General features: G+C 39.9%; 1 protein-coding gene across 13 annotated transcripts in view; it reads left to right on the top strand.

The window, feature by feature from the left end:
• The window catches only part of KHDRBS3 (KH RNA binding domain containing, signal transduction associated 3), a 185,504-nt gene that overhangs the window by 64,546 nt on the left and 100,928 nt on the right, over positions 1-20,030 (top strand). For all 13 annotated transcript variants that reach the window (XR_007401599.1, XM_049092775.1, XM_049092772.1 and 10 more), the window contains exon 3: positions 16,841-16,957. Coding sequence is in view for 12 of the 13 variants with exons in the window: in XM_049092775.1 (XP_048948732.1) it covers positions 16,841-16,957 (117 nt within the window). In the remaining variant the exon portion in view is untranslated. The remainder of the gene's footprint in view (positions 1-16,840; positions 16,958-20,030) is intronic.

Genomic DNA, 20,030 nt, shown 5'->3' on the forward strand with positions numbered 1-20,030 from the left:
ATTTCATGTACTGACTGGCCACTCCTGTATCTTCTGTTTTGAAGTGTCTTTTTAGGTCCTTTGCCTATTTGTAAATGGGCTGTATGGCTTCTCATCATAGATGTAGGAGCTGTTTTACATATCTCAGCTATAAGTCTTTTGTTAGATGTGTTTTGTGAATATTTGGCTCAGTCTGTGGCTTTTCTGTTATTTTCTTCATAGCGTCGTGTGATCTGTAGAAGTTTTTAATTTCATGATGTCTGTCTAACATATCAGGTTTCTCTTTCCTTTTACTATTATTACCTTCTGTCAACTAACAAATCCTTGCCAGCTTCAAAGAAATGCTAGAGTTGCTTATAAGTTATAAAGCTAGTCTCCTGTGTTCCTCTAAAAGCTTTGCCAGTATAGCTTTTACTTTTAGGCCCGTGATACATATCAAATTGCTTTTTTTTGTGTATGTTGTGATGCAGAGGGTCAAAATTTATTTTCTCTCCATGCGGATATCCAGTTTTTCCAGTACCATTTGTTGAAAGATGTTTTCCTCTCATTGATGTTATTGGTACCTTTGATGAAAATTACATGACTGTGTAAGCAAAGGTCTGTTGTTTGGATGTTCGTTTTTGTTTCATTCTTCTAATTCTGGATCCTTATGCTACTACATACTATCTTCATTACTGGAGCTTTTTATAATAAGACATGAAGTTAAGTGATGTAGTCCCTTCAACTTTGTCCTTTTTCAAGATTGTTTGGATAGATATCCTTTTTAATTCCGTGTCAATTTAAGAATTATTTTATTAATTTTCACAAAACATTGTACTGAGATGATTGCAGCTGCTTTGTGTTGATTAATTTATTGAGATATGGCATCTTGACAACATTGAATCTTCTCTTCCTTGACGTGATATAGCTTTCCATTTAGAGATTTTTAATTTCTATCATCAGCATTTTATCCTTTTCAGGGTAAAAGTCTTACTTGTTTGTGTTAAATTCATCCTTAAATATTCTATTTTGTGATAGTATTGTACAATGGATATCTAAAATTTTTATTTTCTAATTTTTTCCTTCTAATATAAAATTTTATATATTGACCTTGTATTCTGTTGCTTTGTTAAATTCACTTGTTTTCTTGAGTGGTTCTATAGATTACTTAGAATATGCTATGTACATAGTCTTATCACCTATATAAACAGTTTACTTCTTTCCAGTTTTTATGCTTCTTAATTTATTTAGCTTGCATTATTGTTTTGGATAGTATCTCTGTGCAATATTTGAGTACAAGTGGTGAGATTAGGACTTTTTTCCTTGTTCCCAGAGTGGAAAGCATTAACAAACCTCTCTTTGTTAGATGGCGAAGTCTCCTTTACCTCAGTTTTGCTGAGACATTTGATCCTGACTGGGTGGTGAATTCTGTTGAATGCCTTTTCTGCATCTATTTAAATTAATACAGAAGGTTACTTCTTTACACTGTTAATATAGTAAATTTTATTGATTGATTTGTCTAAATTAAACCAGCTTTCCATTCCTGGTTTAAACCGTACTGATTATCATCTCTATTATATTGTTGGATTCAAATGCATCTATGTTCATGGACAATAATTTTTTTTTCACATATAACATCTTTGTCATATTTTGATATTAGTGCTATGCTAGATTCATAAAGTAAGAATTGTTCCTTTCCTTTTTTTTTAACCGTAAGGAATGTATGTTATTTTGGTGCTGTTCTGTCTTCAGTATTTGATAGAATTCACCAGTGAAGCCCTCTGGGCCTTAAGTTTGCTGATGAGTTCAAAGTCTCTAATTGACATGGCACTAATCAGATTTCCTGTTTGATCTTTTGTAGTTCCCCACACACCCCCCATAAGGGATTTGTCTTGTTTCATCGTAGCATTTTACCTATTACTTTTCCTAATACTTTTTATGACCCTTTCTCTCCCCACCTTTGGAGACCAGTTACACATATGTTCAACTTTTTGATATTCTCAGAATGGTTCCTGTATCTCTTTTCTTATTAGGTTACCCTCTTCCAGCCGCAATCTTCAGATCGGATTTCTACTTCTGTATCTTCAATTCAATTATTCTTATGTTATCTTTATTTTTCTGTTAAGCCTATCAGATAATTTTTTTATATCAGATATTGTAATGCTCTGTTCAGAATTTATTATTTGATTCATATGTAAATATGTGTATGTGAAAAAAAAATTTCCCTGCTGGAATTTTCTACTTTCAGTCATTACAGGTGTTAAATTATTTTGTCATTGAGTGCAGTTAAAATAGGTGCTTTAAAATCTCTACTTCTAAAATCCCAGTCAACTTGGATTTGACTTGAACTGATTAACTTGTGTCTTGATAATGAGTCATAGTGTTCCACTTTTTGCTTGTTGAGTAATTTTGGATTGTATCCTGGGCGTAGTGAGCATTGTAATGTCAGGAGTCTGAATTCTGTTCTGCTTTTTGAGGAATGTTGGCGATTTTGGATTCAGACTACAGACTCCTAGAGTAGTCTCAGTTCAGTTCTTTTCTTAGTTTGACTTTTGCATTTGTTTTTGACAGACAGGGTCCTGGGGTCAGCCAGATATTTGGGTGGATTTTTTACGCAAACTGGAGGCTCCTGTCTCTGACTGTCTTTCCTAGTATCCCTCCCTCATGTGTCGGCACTTTGGTTGCCTCAGGCTCTGCCACTCAGGCTAAAAACTCTAAAACCAGTGAAGTTTGCCCAGGCTCAGTCTTCCAAGTCTTTTTTTTTTTTTTTTCCAAGTCTTAACTCACTTCCAGAATCTCCTTGTTTTTGAACATTCTCCAAAGGCTTCAGACAATTGATTTTTGTAATTTGTTTAGAGTTTAAGAGTTTATAGTTGTTATCTGTAGATGGCCATCCTGTTAGAAGCCTACTCAGCCATGCTTGCAGAACTGAAAATACACATTTTTAGTAAAGAGAAAACTATGTTGTGAACATTTCATAGACTCATTACTAAATAAAGCATGGCTTATGGAAACCTTTGTAAATCGTTCACTAGGCTCAATACACTTATATGCACAATATGCAGTAGATAGAAAGATGAACACTCTACTCTCCCTGTCTTTAAATAGTTTACAGTCTAGTAGATGATTAATTTGGGATTAATACTTTGTATATATGAGTGATTATATGAAATAAAGTATATGAATAAAAGTACATGAGATAAAATCTCAAATATTGTTTTTCACTGTCAGCTTTGATGAGAGTAGGGGAAGACAAATTATAATTTCTGTGTCTAACAGAGAGCAGAGTCTATTTCAAGTACTTATAATATCTGAAGTAGGCTTCTTAGAAGTCCACTGCTTTCAGAATTCTAAAAAAGATATTTCTGCTTAGCATAACTTGAGCATGGGAGTTTCAAGCCAGACTTTTGTAAAGGCTAATCCAGCACTTGTACCAGTTCTAAGAACAAGCTTTCACTTTGGTGTTAGTAGAACAAACTGGAGGGAGCTGGTGATGTGGCCCTCTGGAGTGGCAGTGGGTGGAGGGCAGCTTGATGTGTCAGGGACTATATACCTTCAGCTTCTGGGGCAAGAGAGAAATGCTGTTTGTGAAACTCCATCCAATAATAAGATTTCTATTAACTGAATATTTTCTCTTAATGAACCACTTCTAACACTGTTTCAGTGGACAGCACTGAACATGGGTTTTTTAGTTTTTAGAGCTAAGGCACATTCACGCTCTTGAGTTATATGTCAGAACTTGTAAAGTGTGAAACTCAAAGTAAACACTGTTTTATGGGGTGTTTTTTAAGACTTAAAGCTGTAGAAGTTGTTATCTAGAGTTTTCCTTTGGATAAACTCTTACTCTTGGTTCTGAGCCGTGGCTGGATACAATGTAAGTGCCAAGTCAACATTGGAACTGATAGATCCTTTGTGGTTTAGGTTTTATATTCACTTTTTTTTTTACTGTTTCATACATCATTGAATCCATCCACCTATTCATATACCTCATATTTACTGAGAAAACAGAAGTGATTAAGACATGTTCCTTTGTCACAGGAAGATCTGTTTTGTGGGGAGTGCAGATGAACACCTTAACCTCTATATTATAGCATGAGAAGTTCAAGTTTAGGGTGCTCTAGGAAGACAGAAGGATCATATTGACATTCTGAAAGAAGCCTTCTCCAAGGTGGCTGTCTCTGAAGGAGCTCACTGGGCTCAGGTCAAAAGTCAGGGTGAGGCTAAAGGATGGCCATGACAGGGAGACACAGGGCTGAGGGCAGTTGAGAAATGACAAGCCATTTTATTTGGCTAAACAGGGTAAATTCAAAAGTTTGTGCAGATTGTTACAGAGTAGTGATAGATAAAGTGATAGGGGAGCAGAGTGTGGGGTAGGGTTGGCTGGTGAGGGCCGCAGAGGTGGAGCAGGAGGTGATGTGAGGGCTGTGTTGGAGGATGAGGCGGGCTTCCCCAGGTGTGTGAGTGTTGGAAACTGTTTGAGAAGGAGGGCTCAGCTGCATGCACCATCCTGCTGGGGGGAAGACTTGTGTGTGCCATTTGGAAAAGCAGGCTGAGAGATGAAATGAAATACATTACATCTCTGTGTAGCGTTACACAGTTACACACGTCTGCTACAGTGTTAAGTAAAAAAGGAAAAAGCAACATATAAAGCAGATAATATCCTAGTTGGACAATTATGTGGGGGGAAAACAACTTGACTCAAGAGTAGTTACTCTCTGGAGGGTAGGATTATGTGCCTCTTTCTGCTTTACCTGTTCTGGTACTTTAATGTTCAAGAATTTGGTGCAACTTTTATAATTGGGATAAAAAAAGATTTCCATTTAGGGGAAAAATGGTCCCGACATTGTTAATTTGGGAGAAACCTCTGTGCTATGATCGTTAAGATTTAGTGTATGGGTTAAATTCTGTCCGTTTCAGTTAGGAGTTTAAGTTAGATTTTTTAATTTTCTTAATTTGGTAGTTGTTAGTTAATCCCCAAGCATTCTAATACATGCACACTATTTTCAAGTAACATCATGTTAATCAACATGATTTGTTACATTGAATGTTTTCCTATTAGGTACATATTTTAAATTTGTTGTATTTGCTATTTCACAGAAGGTCTTAGGTTAAGGGTGTTTGAGAGGGAGAAGAGAGAAATACTTAAAGAAACATGTTCCCTCCTGGAGTTGAAATGAAAGGTCAGGGAAATTTTCTTTTTAAAAATTGGTTTGCATTTTTCCCTTGTCGCATGTTGCAGAGAAGTAAAAATCCGAATTTACTATGGGGTAGAAACTTATTCTATAGAAATCTTGTTGCGTTTTAAAATTTCCCACAGTAGTAAATATTTTGACAGTTATATTGGGATGTAAACACTTGCCTTTTCTGTGACTCCTAATTGATTTTCAGAGGCATATAATATTTTTTCCAGAGGCTTTATGTGAAAATGTTTATTTTTGGTGTCGAGTTGATAGTTTTCCTATAGAAAAAAAAGTGATAATATACTTATATGTTAGTTCTTGATATGTAAGTGCCATTACCAAAATCAATGTTGGTGGCTAGTGGCGATTTTGGAATTTGTTGGTATCAAGGAACCCTGATACTAAAAATAGTCACTTTAAAACACATGAGTTTGTGGTAGGTTGCTATCAGTGTCCCTCCTGGCATGCATTAACTTTTGGGACCCCATGATGAAGTTGGAAGGCCACTCTGGACTCTGGAACCTCAAGGGACATAATGACCTGTGAGGCCATTGTTTGACCTTGTACCATCCAGGTCAGCTGTCTCCCGGGGCCGCTACAGCCCACTTGTCACAGGGAACCGAGGGCCATGTGATTGTAAGTAGAGATGGAAGGACAAGTCTGCAGAGGCTCTTTTCCCTCTATTGTGATCTTCTGACATATGCTGGTGTCATGACAATTAAAAAATTGGTATTTATAAATATAACTTTCAAAAAAATTTTTTTTACTTTCAAAAATTTTATGAAGGAATTTTATTTTATTTTTTAAAGATTATTCATTCATTCATTCATTCATGAGAGACACACAGAAGGCCGGGACATAGGCAGAGGGATAAGCAGGCTCTCTGCAGGAAGCCCAATGCGGGACTTGATCACAGGACCCTGGGATTACAGTCTGAGCCAAAGGCGGATGCTCAACTGCTGAGCCACCGAGGTGCCTGTATGAAGGAATTTTATTTTATTTTATTTTATTTTATTTTATTTTTTTTATTTTATTTATTTTTTCGTATGAAGGAATTTTAAATCATATGTTGTGACTTTTCCCTTATTCTCTCTAAAATTCTTGATTATTGACCCAGAAAGTAGCACTTAAACCTAGTTTTAGATTTGTTAAGTGGACTCCCAAAACAGCCAGGCATAAAATGAGGGGTTCCTGAAAAAATTCATGTTTCTGGAGAATTTATTTATGTTCCTGAAACAGATATAACCAAATTTTAAGACCTTCATTCCTCCTCTTCTTGGCAAACTTAGACCTTTTTCTGTGTTTCGTATTTCACTGAATGACAGGACATGTACCTAAGTGCCCATGCCTGAAATCAGAGTGTGATTTTTGTCTACTAGCTTCTCCTTCATTCTTGAGATACTGAGACTTACACATTTATTATTTCTACTGCCTCAGTTAATTACCATTTATCTCTGTGTCTGCATCCCATTACCACTCCTTAATTTATAGTGTCACCCCTCACCTATCTTCTGCAACAGGCTCTTGTCTAGATCAATTTCTTGCCTTCAGTTTCCTACCCTCCCAGCCAGACTGTTGTAGTCTAGGAGTTTCAAACTCATTATTGCATAGTTTGCTTTTTAAATTTGTTTTGTCATCTACCCACCCAAAGAATAGATTCCAGCCTTGAGCAAATAGAGGTAGAAAATGTAGATTGTTTCACATTATACATTATTTGTGTATGCCTGCATGTATGGATTTTGCCCATATCATCTTCTGGAGAAGTTCTTTATACACTCCATTGATTTTTAGAGTTGCTGATGTCTAAATAAGTTGAGCTGTTTGCCATTTGGAAGTAGATACTATTTAAAATTACAATCGATGTGGCAACACCAAATAATCTCCACTACTACCAATAATGCTTAGTGATTCGTGGTTGGCAAATTAATAAACTTAAATAATTATATTTATCTGTAGCTTTAATAGGTCACAATAATTTGTGCAGCAAAGAAAATCAATAAAAACTGTGTTGACTGGGATCCCTGGGTGGCGCAGTGGTTTAGCGCCTGCCTTTGGCCCAGGGCGCGATCCTGGAGACCCGGGATCGAATCCCACGTCAGGCTCCCGGTGCATGGAGCCTGCTTCTCCCTCTGCCTGTGTCTCTGCCTCTCTCTCTCTCTCTCTCTCTGTGACTATCATAAATAAATAAAAATTAAAAAAAAAAAACTGTGTTGACTACTGCCATTTCATTTGGCATAAAATAAACTTTAATTCCACAAATATTTCTTGAGAATCTGTTATGTAGGAAAAATGATGAATCAAATATGGATCCCAATTACTCTCAAAGGATTGCTCCTCTACTAGGAGAAACAAAGTACATTTCAGTAAATAATGCAGGGTATATACTGAATTACCATAAGAGAGATAGACAGACGCTACAAGAATTTAAAGAGAGAAATTTGGAGAAAGAATTACAGATGGAATTAAATTTAGTCCTTAAGCGTAAGTTCAAAATGTTAACAAGTAGAGATCAGAGGGCTGGGCAGAGTAACTATTGGGCCAGAATGATTTAATTATGGGGAAGAGTAGGTTGTAGCAGTCACTGGAATGGTGACAACTAGTCTGGAAAGCCTCTAGTGTTATACTTGGGCATCAGAATTTTATATGAGGGAGGGAGCCCTGGCGTGGAGATGATCAAACAACTAGAATATATACTGGAAGGTGCCCTGTGGACGGTCTCCTTTTCTAAAATTCCTCTTAAAATTTAGGAATGATTGATTTAAACCCAAGTTTGAAATTACTTATTCTTAGGAAATTTATCTATGTGGAGGTGATTATCAGAACCATGAAAGTTATTGTCAGTAACCCAAAGCTTGACTCAGTTGATAGCTCTGCCAGGAAACAAGCATAGTTCTGAAGCACCCACTCCATTTCATGTGGATGCCATGGTCCTGAGTCTGTTATTAGGTTTACTGTTGTTTCGAGTTTGGCATTTATGACATTGGTTTACTTCAAATAAGATCAGTATTCTGAATACCAACTAAAATGTGGATTTATTTAACTACTGGGATAGTGGTTAAGTTATTAGAATCTAAAATGGCCCATGGAGCTAAAAAAAAAAGTGATGATCTGGTCTTTTCCTTTCAAGTGAAGGCCGGTAAGACAGATCTCATTTACTCTTTCCATTCCATTCTTGCCCTTGGGCAGGGATCACAGTGTGGAGATCATGAACAAAATGTGTTCTCTGAGGGTTTAATTCTCTTTCCCTGGTAAGGTGAAGGCAAATGGTTGGGTGATGTTTTCCAAAGAGGGATGTATGCACAACAGTATATTTGGTGTTAGAAACGCTTGGTAGAAGTTCTGTTACAAAGTATATACATAGCTTATGGTTTTCCTTGTGTCAGAATCTTACATGTACTAATTTAATCTTTACAGCTGTAGGAGGCAATGATTATCTCTTGTTCACATATGAAAAAACTAAAGAATAGAGAAGTAACTTGCTAAGGGTTACATAGTTACTAAGTAACAGGAGTTTGAATCCCAGAAATCTGGCTCCAGAATCCATGCTGTTAATTCAAGAAATTAGACTTAGTATTAAGTACCTAGATGAATGCTGGTTCCATTACAGGGTTCTTGTCAGTGCTGTACAGGTCTTCACGCTGAGACCATATCTTCTGGTAAAGGGGTGGATTCCACAGTGCAGAAGGTCTCAATTTGCTTTCAGTATATTAGGGCATATAGCTGCGATACGTGCCTGGTATGGATTCATGGGCTACATCAGCTAGTTTTACTTAAACTTACCTTTAAATGGACACAGATTATTGCAAAAGAAACTGTGAATTAAAGTTCTACACATACACTCAAAATGAACGAGGAAAATGGAGGTGCTGATCCTTCCCCTGTGCCTTGTCCAAAGTAAAAGCAGCTGTGATCCAGTTAGATCTGACAAGAAGAATCTTCTCAAACTGGAACTATATTTCCCTATGTCCAGTATCATTAATGATGAATCTTTTGCCCTAAGTATTGAAATATTACCCCATGATAGATACAGAATTTAAAATAAATGAGTTTATCCCTACATGTAAAAATACACATACTTACATACACCATTTTACGTGTGTGTGTATTTATATGTCTGTGAGAAGTGTAGGAGCCAGTGGTGGGGTAATTCTTTGCTGCCTAATGGAAAGTCTTGGCACACTTGAGTCAGTGACCCAAGGGTGCATTTGCGTTTGTCTTCACTGGTGAACAACTCCCTTTGGCTTCCTTCCCCTGTTACATCTTCTTAACTTTTAAATTAATGAGATATATACTTCATACTGTATCCAAGCATTAAAAAATTCTCTATATCCTCTCTTTTGTATCTTGTATCCTTCTTCAGACCCATCTCTGTATTACTAAACTACCCTGTGGGTAGTTTAGTAATAACAGTATCCTGTAAAAAAAAAACAAAAAACAAAAACAAAAAAACAGTATCCTGTTATTTTGTAGTTTTTCTCGGATGTCTTTTTAAGGATTTTAATGAACATTTAGATTTTATAGACACTCAGTTACAAGATGCTGTTGGCCAGTTAGGACCCATATACCAGAAATGTGCTGCCTTCCATCTGTATGTGTGTGGTATACTCTAGGTTTTCTTTAAGTTAATTAAACTATATTAAACCCTTGGGTAGTGATGGTATACTCTGGACATTAATTTTGATTGACATTCATCATTCTCTTTGAATGCATGAGATACTGCTTGCCTGTTCTTAGAGGCTAAGTGCTGTTGTAGGCAGCTGTTGAGTTGTTGAACAGATGAATGAGACAGGGTCTCTGGCCTCAGAGAGTCACAACCCGTGTCCCCCTTAAGGAAAATACGCAGGCAGGTACACTGCTAGGCCTAGAAAAGGCTCTGATGTTTGAGACTATGAATACTTAACTTTTGCCAAATGACTGCTTAGTCCTTGTTATTTGGCTGGTGCTCTGCCCCCAGCGATCACTCCCTGCCCGACCCTTGAGTCTGTCCTGGCCTTGTGGCTCCCATCCACTAAATGCTTACAGCAGAGCTGATGGCTTCTGGGCATGTGCTTTAAGGGGACCAGGCAGCTTCTGGTTTTCTGATCTTGGAAGCCACGTGCCAGGAAAAAGCTCTGCCACCTTGAGGCCACCATGATAAGTGGAAGCCCCGGATACCCAGGTGGGGGACACTCGATGAAACCAAGAACCGAGGACCCCAGCTATCAGCCACATCAGTGTAAGAGACGTGGGAACAAGCCATCTTGGGAGTGGGTCTCCCTGCAGTGCTCAGATTGCTGGATTGTGAGCAAATAAATCAATGGTTATTGTTTAAAGCCGTCAGGTTTTGGGTTAGTTTGTTATATATAGTCATGGATAGATAACCAGGATAGCATTATGGCATAACTGTTGAGTGCTGCTTTTCTCACTGCCGGGTCAGGCAGGGCATGTGAAATGACCTCCGCGTGCAGGTGTGGGCTGCAGGCCAGGGTTTTAGGGTCAGAGTGGCAGGTCTGTGAGGAGGAGAAGGGCCGTTGTGGACCAAAGGGGTTGCTTTTAGCAACTGTCAGGTTTATCCCAGGATTTCATTTGGTGACAAAATAGTAAAGTGCATTTAAGAAAAACAGCGGAGGTGTAGTGAGCATTAGAAAGTTAAGTTATGGTCAGGGAAGATCTTATAACACTGGTGCGCATGTTTGTCACAGTGAGTGGAAGGGACTCCACCACGGACAGGACTTCACACTTTGGAATTATTTTCATCTTGTGCCAAAGAATGCTATATATTTGGGGTACAGCTGATACAGCTATGGCTTTCTCAGAATAAAGTGACAACAGCCAGGAGGCTAGAGGCCTAGACCCATGAGCTTATTCTTTCCCTTCTGTTGATTCAGTACTTTGCTGTTGTTGTTGTTAAGCATTACTGCGTGTGTAGCAGTGTGTTAAGAGTGGAGATGAGGGGACTCCTGGGTGGCTCAGTGGTTGAGCATCTACCTTCTGCTTAGGGCATGATCCCAGGGTCCTGTGATGGAGTCCCACATCGGGCTCTCTGCAGGGAGCTTGCTTCTCCCTCTATGTCTCTGCCTCTTTCTCTCTGTGTCTCTCATGAATAAATACATAAAATCTTAAAAAAAAAAAAAAAGAGTAGAGATGGGAATTAAGATGTTGAGCTCAGAGTTGAGGAAAACATATATTCTCAGGAATCAAGCCTAAAAGGCATCTTAAAGTATCTTAAGATATGGCTTGGTGTCACCTGAAAGGCAGGAGGAGAAAGGGTGAGCATGGCTCAGGCTGCTGGGAGGCACCAGGAACAAGCTGTGAGCAGGGCCTTGGCACCCTGGAGCTCACTCTTCTTTCAGTGTGAAGATTTGCCATTGTTGAAGGAGTGAGTTCACATCAACAGGGAACAGTTAAGCAGTGACCACAATACAAAGGGAAAAGGAAACCATCCAGATTACATCTATATTTTAAACTCAGAATGAAATCCAGATTCTTGACTGTGGCCTAGGAGGCCCACTGGGTTTCTGTCTTTTATTGTCTTCCTTCCCAGCCCTGACTCACTCTGCTGCCCTCAGGCTGCCAGCTTCTGGTTTCTCAGAAGCTACTTTGTGCTCAGGGCTTTTGCACTTGCTCTTTAGGACAGGAAATACTCTGTCCCCACACCCTTGCACAGGATATGGTTGCTTTTGTCCACCTCCACGGGTGCTCACTGCAGGTTAGTCAGCATGGTGCTGGTCACCTGGCTCTCACCACTGGAACGTGAAACTCCGTTGGGGCAGGGGCATCATCTCTTTCTGTTTTCCCCTCAGCACCCAGAGCAAGCTCACTGCTTCGCCAGTGTTGGAGTAGTAAGAACACTACCGAGGGCTAGAACCTGATCTGACTACATGTTTTGTTGACCTTGTCAGTACTTTAAAAGACAAAGAAGCAAAGTGTTTTTTCGTCCTTGCTCCTGCAGATGAAGCTTTTGTTCAGGTGGGTGATGAGGGCATGGACATGAGCCATCTCAGCAGTGGCTTCCCAGGGAAGTGGCCTCAGGAGTCCTCCTGTTCCTGATCTTCCCTGTGAGCATATGGGGGTCAGGGGCGGGAGTGTTGAATTCCTGCACGGAAGACCTCTAAAAGGGGCAGCCCGGGTGGCTCAGTGGTTTAGCACCGCCTTCAGCCCAGGGTGTGATCCTGGAGACCTGGGATCGAGTCCCACGTCGGGCTCCCCTCAGGGAGCCTGCTTCTCCCTCTGCCTGTGTCTCTTCTCTAACGCTGTGGCTTTTAGGGCTTAGTGCTCTCCTGTGAGCCCACCCCAGATAAGCAAATGCTCTTTAACTCTCCTGGCTCCCTGCAGGTGCTTGAACTCTGCCCGCTGTGGTTGCTGTTTGCCCTGGGACTTGGGCTTTAGCCTGCCTTCTGCCAAGCTCTCTTCTTGCCTTAAAGGGCTAGAATAATGTTCTTCTCAGTTCTACATCTGAGCTGAAATGGGTAGTTCTTGGAACATGGCAGTTTTGAGAAACTGCAGCAAGTCCGATGACTGAAGTCAAAAGCAGGAGAACAGTGAAGGCAGAGATGTGGGCAAAAGCCAGGGCAGGAGGGGCCTCCTGCAAGAGTGTCAGGACATCGGCACTTCATTCTGAAGGTAGTTGGGACTTATATTTTAATCAGAGATGTACCAAAGTGACCTTTGTGTGAAGAGCTCTGTGCTGATTGAGGAGATAGAGGTCGATTGGGTGAAAGAATTCTGTGGTGGGCGAGGTGAGCAAGGATGGTGGCCGGGGCTTGTGATGTGACTGCAGAGAAATAGACTGTGTGAGAGACACTGAGGAAGTGAAATCGAGAAGACACAGTAAGGCCGCTGAGCATTCATTAAACACTGTCTTGGGGTACCTGGTGGCTCAGCCGCTTAAAGATCTGCCTTCAACTCAAGTCATGATTGCAGGGTCCTGGGACTGAGCCCCGCATCTGGCTCCCTGCTCAGTGGGGGGCCTGCTTCTCCCTCTCCTCCCTACTTTACTCTCACTATCTCTGTTTCTCTCTCTCTGATAAATAAATAACGTCTTTTTAAAAAATGCTCTCCTTGCACAGGTGTTGAAATAGTGAACTCAAAAGTCCTCGTCACTACCCTCATGGAGTGATTGTCAGATTTCTGGCTCGAGTCAGGGCACCACCTTCAGGGCCGCTCACTGAAATGAGGAGCTCTGGAGGTAACGCTTGTAGCTGCGCTGGCACAGGGAGTTCAGTTTTAGGGTTGAGTTGGAATTCAATAAAGCATCCCTTTGTTGACTAACCAACTTTTTGGTGAACACCCAATTAAGGGGACCTTTTAGTGGAGACAGTGACATGTTCTTGAGATTCCATTGTTTATGCAATGAACAAGCCTAAGTGTAGTTGTTGCCGGAGGAACAGGGTCTTGTCATAAATATAGTTTAAATCAAAGCCAGTCCAGAAAAGCATTTGGTCTTTACCAACACAGAACATCATTATGGGATCTTATACATTATGCAGTGAAAACTCTATGTTGGTTTACCAGCTTTGTAAAGTTTCCTATTTGCAATTGTAACATTTGTAATATGATAATATATTTGTAATATAATAATTGACATCTGGAAAAATATCATTCGTCTTTAAAATAACACTTTCACCTTTTCTTCAAATCTATGCACAAATGAAATACTAATAAAAATGAAAGTTAAAATGTATTACATTCTTATTTTATGAATAGAGTTGTCCATCAAAAAAACAGATCCTGACTTAGGTTAAGGAAAATCTTTATTTGAAAGTGTCATTACAAGAGCAGGAAGGGGGACGTATAATAAGGAATAGTTCTGAGCCTGGTGAGACCAGTCAGACGGCAAAGGCTTTGCTTTTACTGGGAGCAGGCAGGGCCAGGAACGTGGGTTGGGGACGTGGGAGGAGCGAGGAGCTGGACGGGGCGACATCATGGGGTAGTGGATGAGCGAACACTGGCCCTGAAGCTGGCGCCTGAAGTGGAAGGCCCTTGGAGGATTGCCCAGGTTGCTAGTGGGTCACAGTCACGGGCCTGAGAAAAGAGAGAACTTGCTTGAAGTGTGATCAGCTCAGGTTTGTGGACATTTTGTGTTTGATCAGTGGGGACAAACACATCAGCTAATGTTTCTTGGGACAAAGAATGCAGACTTAGGGGGTCTGTGTCTGGCCTTGTCATAGGTGAACAGAGGGTCATCCACAGCTTTAAGTCACGTGGGGAGGAGTAGTTCTTTGTAGTGAGCCATTCCCAGGAATGGAAAGGGCCTGAGGTTGTCACCATCACTGTTTTTCAGGAGCATGGGCTTGGGGTAAATTCAGCATGTCCCAGTGCTAAGCACTTACCTGGTGTGCCTTAACCTTCTGATAACCCTTCAGTGTGAGGGCTCTGGTAAGCCACGACTTGGCCTCCTGAGGACTGGGAAGGCTAAGGAATAGCCCTGGTCACACTGCCAGTTATGGAGAAGGTGGATTGTTGGGCAGAACTGAAGAAAAGGAGACCTGGGTCAATGTTTGTATGAGAAAGTGGTTAGACTACTGGAGGCTCTTCCTGGCTGATAAAACCAGGCATCTGCCCTCTCAACCTATAGCAGGCTAGAGATTTCCTGAAGGGGTTGAACAGAGAAGCTTTGGGCTCTAAGACCCAGATAGATACAACTGAGGGCCAGAGATGCCACACGGACAATGAGGGTATTTTTTCCCTTAAATAAAGGTGCGCATACCTACCAGTGGGAATCCCAGCATTCCAACAGCCAGGCTGATACCTCCTGCTGGGAGATTGGGGAATTCCTATTCAGGGTAATGCTTACCTATTCAGGGTAATGCTTACCTAGGCCAAGGGAAGAGAAACAGATACTGATATTTGACTAACATATGTTGAAAAAAACTGGCCTGCCATCTTAAAGTGAATTGTCAAGTCCAGTTGTCAAATCCCATGGAGGAAAGCAGTACTTCCAGGTAATGTTTTGGAGCCTCAACCTTAAATTTTTAAAAGCAGGAAGCAAGGGATTACTGGTCACTGGAGGAAAGCCCATAATGTAGAAAGAGACAGAGACCAATTCACAAAACGTGAATCTGTTGGAAGAAGTAGATATTATAAACTCCAAGTTGGGGCAGGGTTGGGAGGGCACTTCCATGGATATCCTCAGAGATATAAGAATTTATATCACCTCCATAAAATATTTTTAAAGTGCTATAAGAAAGAACAAATATAAGAAAATACTATTAGTAGTTAAACATTTGATAGCAGAAGTAAAAAAAAAATCAATAGATATGTAGGAAATATACTTAAATCTCCCAGAAAGTAAAATAGAGTGAGAAGGTGAAAGAGAAAGAAGAAAAGTAAGAGAAATTTAGAGTTCCAACTCAGGAGGTCCCAATAGCCAAATAATAGAATTTCCAGGAAGATAAAGCAGAGATGGGTAGGAGGAAACACTGATTTTTTTTCCTATGTTGTATTATTTGCTATTGTTAACTCTATACGTATCATTTCTATATTTTTAAAAAGTAATCAACTTAACATTAAATCTTAAAAACAAAAAATACATGTGAAGGTTAAAAATACTATAGATATTTGAGTTTTCGTTGAAGACAAAAGTAAGCAAGGAAAAAATACCATTTTGATTTTTAAAAAGTTCATATTTTAAGAAAATTTCTTCAATTACCATGGAGAAATTGAGGAACAGTTTTCTCTTAAAAACAGCAACAGCACAGCAGTAGCATAGATCATGGAGGATTGCTGATACCAAAAGAGCAGCTGTATAAGTTTGTAATCAGGAATTTTGCCAAGGAGAACAGTGTTTCTCCTGGTCAATAGGGCTGACTTTCTTTCTGTGAACAAAAAGTATTTGTGACTTACCTTAATTATTATAAGGCTTTTAAAAGTTGTGTGAAATTCATAATAATAATCCTTTCATTCAAGATATATTTATTGTCTATTCTGTGCTAAGCATTGTTCTGATTTATTTACATGGACCCATTTAATCCCCCTCACAGCCTTATGGGGGTATGTAGTTGTCTTTCGCCGTTCTCATTTTACAGACAAGCCCATGGTACAGAGAGGTCAGGTAATCCAGTTACAAGCTGGGTTACTGGGTTACTCAGTTGGTAAGTGGAAAAGCCAGGTTTTAAAATCATGGCAATGTCGCCTCAGAGTCCCATACCCTTTATGAATTCATTTCTGCTCTGCTTGTTAAATAAAGAACCCTAAGAATTAAGACTAAATAATTTGTCAACATTTCCATACCTAGTTATTTTAGAAGAGATAGATATTTTAGAAGAGATGCTTGAGAAGTCATCTAGGCCAGTGTGCTTCCTGGTTGACTCACTAAGGCTTGAGTGCTGACCTAGGTGGAAGGACCCAGATGTTCCATAATGACCAGCCTAGAGCACATTACATCTTTCCCACCAGTATCCTCGTCCTAACTCTGTTCAGGGTTGATGTCGAATGTGTGTTAAAATTGTCAGGATAGCAACCTATGCATTCTGGGAATAAGCTTAATTTATAATTTGTGAAATCTAGCTGTCATTGAAATGATTGGTTTTTACTTTATAATGTTTAGCCCTGTTTTATGTGATTTGTGGAAAACTGTACTGTGTGATACATATAGTAGGAATTTAAGTTTTTGCCATTAACCAGTGATGTGTAGCATACTATAGTGTTTACTGGCATTCAAGATTGATAAATTCCTTTCAGATATGAATGTTACAAATTTGGTTTGTTTGTTTTTTCCCTAGTTCAACTTTGTGGGGAAACTTTTGGGTCCCCGTGGCAATTCTCTGAAGCGTTTACAAGAAGAAACCTTGACAAAAATGTCCATCCTTGGGAAAGGTTCCATGCGAGACAAAGCAAAGGTAACATTCATCATAGACAATGGCTACTTTGGAGACAAGTTATCTAATGTACTCTTAGATTATCCATTGTATTAATATAAATTATGTAAGAGCTAGCTAGGATCGCAAATGACATTATATGATAATATTATATAAGGCAATGAGTTTGTAGTCCTGTGTGGAAAAGTGAGTCACTTGGGCCAGTTTCAGATTATATGATGTCATACACTGTACGTCTGTAACTATTGCCTTCATTTGTAAAATGAAATAGCAGTGCCTGTGGTTTCAACTGTAGAAGCAATACCTTATAGCAAGTACAGCGATACCAAAATTACCACAAAGAGAAATAAAAGTTATCCGCGGTCTCATTGACACTGTTTGCATCTTAGATGAGTTCCTGGGGGCCTTTTTTCTATGCCTTTATTTCAAATAGTTGAGTTTATATAATATACACTCTGATTTGCTCTTTTTGCCCTTCATTTGATACCCTTTACATTTTGTCAAGTGAAAATTGATTTGAAATGTTTTAATAATGGCTTAGGATTCTAACACACAGTTGTTCTACTTGGCTGTATTCCCTCCAACTGCCTCTTTTTTTTTTTTTTTAATAAGCTAAAATTACTGTTATTTTTATTGATCACTTTCTTAAATATACCACTTCTGAAAGAGATTTTCACATTTCATAATGTGCTATCGCTCACATTGTTCTCCATTGTCATTTTGTTGCTCTGTCACCGTGAAAAGATTGATGTTACTAGAAACCAAACCCACATTCAGTGGTCACTTTCCATGAAATGTTGAACAATGATTGTGTCAGACAAGAAAGTTATTTAGACAAAATCTAGCCTCCTCTCAAAAAAGTCCATCTAAACAAAGGCTTTTATAATAAAAAATGGCTGCCGTTTGTCAAACAGCCACTGTGAGTGCATTACTCTGTGTTATTCTTGGAAAAATGATGAAAGATACATAATATTTTCCATGTAAAAAAATGAGATTTAGAGAACCTGAGTATATTATCTGGGTTAATCAGGGAAGTTAAATTATTTGATTAGAACAGGGCTACGTATCACTCTCATAGGGAAGGCTGTTTAAAAATATAGATTCCCATACAACATTTTTAGGATAGAATCTCAAAATGTATTTTCAGTGGGTGTGAAATGATTCTAATGCATGGCCAGGTTAGGTTAGAAAGCATTGCTGTCTCAAATGGTGTTACTTTTGATTCTCTGACTCATCTCTTCTGGAAGTTGGAGGAAATGGAATCATATATTGTTCAGTTGGTCAGAAATTTTGTGTATCTTCTAGGAAAATGACCCATCCTTCCTGATAGCTTAATAAGGTCTTCAGTAAGGTCATCTGGTCACCAGGCACATGATATGACCAGTGAAATTCATCAACATACTATTTATTTTGTTTGTTATTTTGTTGTTAAGGGAGTTTCTTTGGTTAGAAGCAACATTTCATGGCATATAGTGGCAGGGATGAGGGCATCCACAGATAGAGGAAGCAGGGAAGGCAAGTCTTTAGCTAGATTGTATGTCCAAGTAATAGCAAGTGCCTAGCTATCCCTTTAATGAAAAGGATTCTAAATATTATCACTTTGTTCTTAGCGCTTGGTGTTTTTTCCAGATTATGTTGTCATTTTTTTAAAGATTTTTATTTATTTATTCATGAGAGACAGAGAGAGAGAGAGAGAGGCAGAGACACAGGCAGAGGGAGAAGCAGGCCCCACGCAGGGAGCCTGACATAGTACTTGATCCCGTGTCTCCAGGATCATGCCCTGGGCTGAAGGCGGGGCTAAACTGCTGAGCCACCCAGGCTGCCCTTGTTGTCATTTTTAAGGGCTGTCCCTGCGTTGACATATTGGGCATTGAGCAGTTCAGTAGCCGAGAATCCTTTTTGAGGGGAGTCTGACGTGAAGTAATATATGACCTCTCTGCCTGTCACCATAGACGCTTTGTTCGAGTTCCTTGAGTTAGCACTGAGGTGGCTGGGGAATGAGGTGCTTTGACATCTGCTCAAATGAGTCCCTTTGTCTACCTGGTCACCGAGCGCCTGCTTCTCATGGAGCGGGGCATCCCCTTGTCTTAGGCACTCCATAGGCTGCTTTCTTAGGCCACTTACCAGCCCTTTATTAATCCTCTCGTTCTCTGCCCTTGACCATGTGGGTCTGAGAATCAATACAGGGACTCTGTAAGTAGATGATCATTTCCATTCCATCAAGACACCCAGAAACTGGGGAAGTAGCATACATTTTGGGGTTATAGTCTGTTGAGCCTGCTGTGAAGGGATAGGATCAGAAGTCTTTTATCTCTTGACTCTGTAGACCCCCTGTCATCAGTGGCCCTCAGTAGAGCAGCATTTGCTCAGAGTCAAGTTTGCTCAACCTCAGGCTTTCTGGGCATTTCTTCTTCTCAGTGTATAGTCGCTCCAGTAAAAGGCCCCAGATCCTTGTTGGGAGGGCAAGGCGGAAGTGTTACATGGACACAAGGAGGTGTTCACAGTTATCCCTAGCTTCCTTACTCTCTGCATCCATAGGGCAAGCTAGGGTCTGGTCCTAGGCCAGGAGGTGATCTGGAGAATCAGTAAGAAAGCATGAGAATTGGGGCACCTGGGGGGCTCAGTTGATTAAGTGTCTGCCTTTGGCTTAGGTCATGGTCCCAGGGTCCTGGGATCAAGTTCCAAGTCAGACCCCCTCCTCCATGGGGAGCCTACTTCTCCCTCTCCCTCTGCCCCTCCCCACCCACTTGTGCATACACACATGCTTGTTCTCTCTGCTCTCTCGCTCTCTCAAATAAATAAAATCTTAAAAAAATAAAAATAAATATAATATAAATATATAATAATAATAATAATAAATATAAATTTAAAAAATAGCCTGAGAATTGTCACCTCCTTTCAAGGAACTACCTTGGCTATTCAAAACATGGTGGGAAAAGCCTTACCAAACAGGCTTCTGCCAATGTGGATGTCCCAGTAGGGCTTACTAAGGGTTATTTGAATCCTCCCAGGTATTGCCAATCCATTCTCAGAACTTCACTGTTCTTCAGACATTTTCCTAAATCTCACAGCAGTGGTGGTGGGCAGTCCGTAT

This window comes from Canis lupus, chromosome 13 (genome assembly GCF_003254725.2).
Source record: "Canis lupus dingo isolate Sandy chromosome 13, ASM325472v2, whole genome shotgun sequence".
NCBI classification, from domain to species: Eukaryota; Metazoa; Chordata; class Mammalia; order Carnivora; family Canidae; genus Canis; species Canis lupus.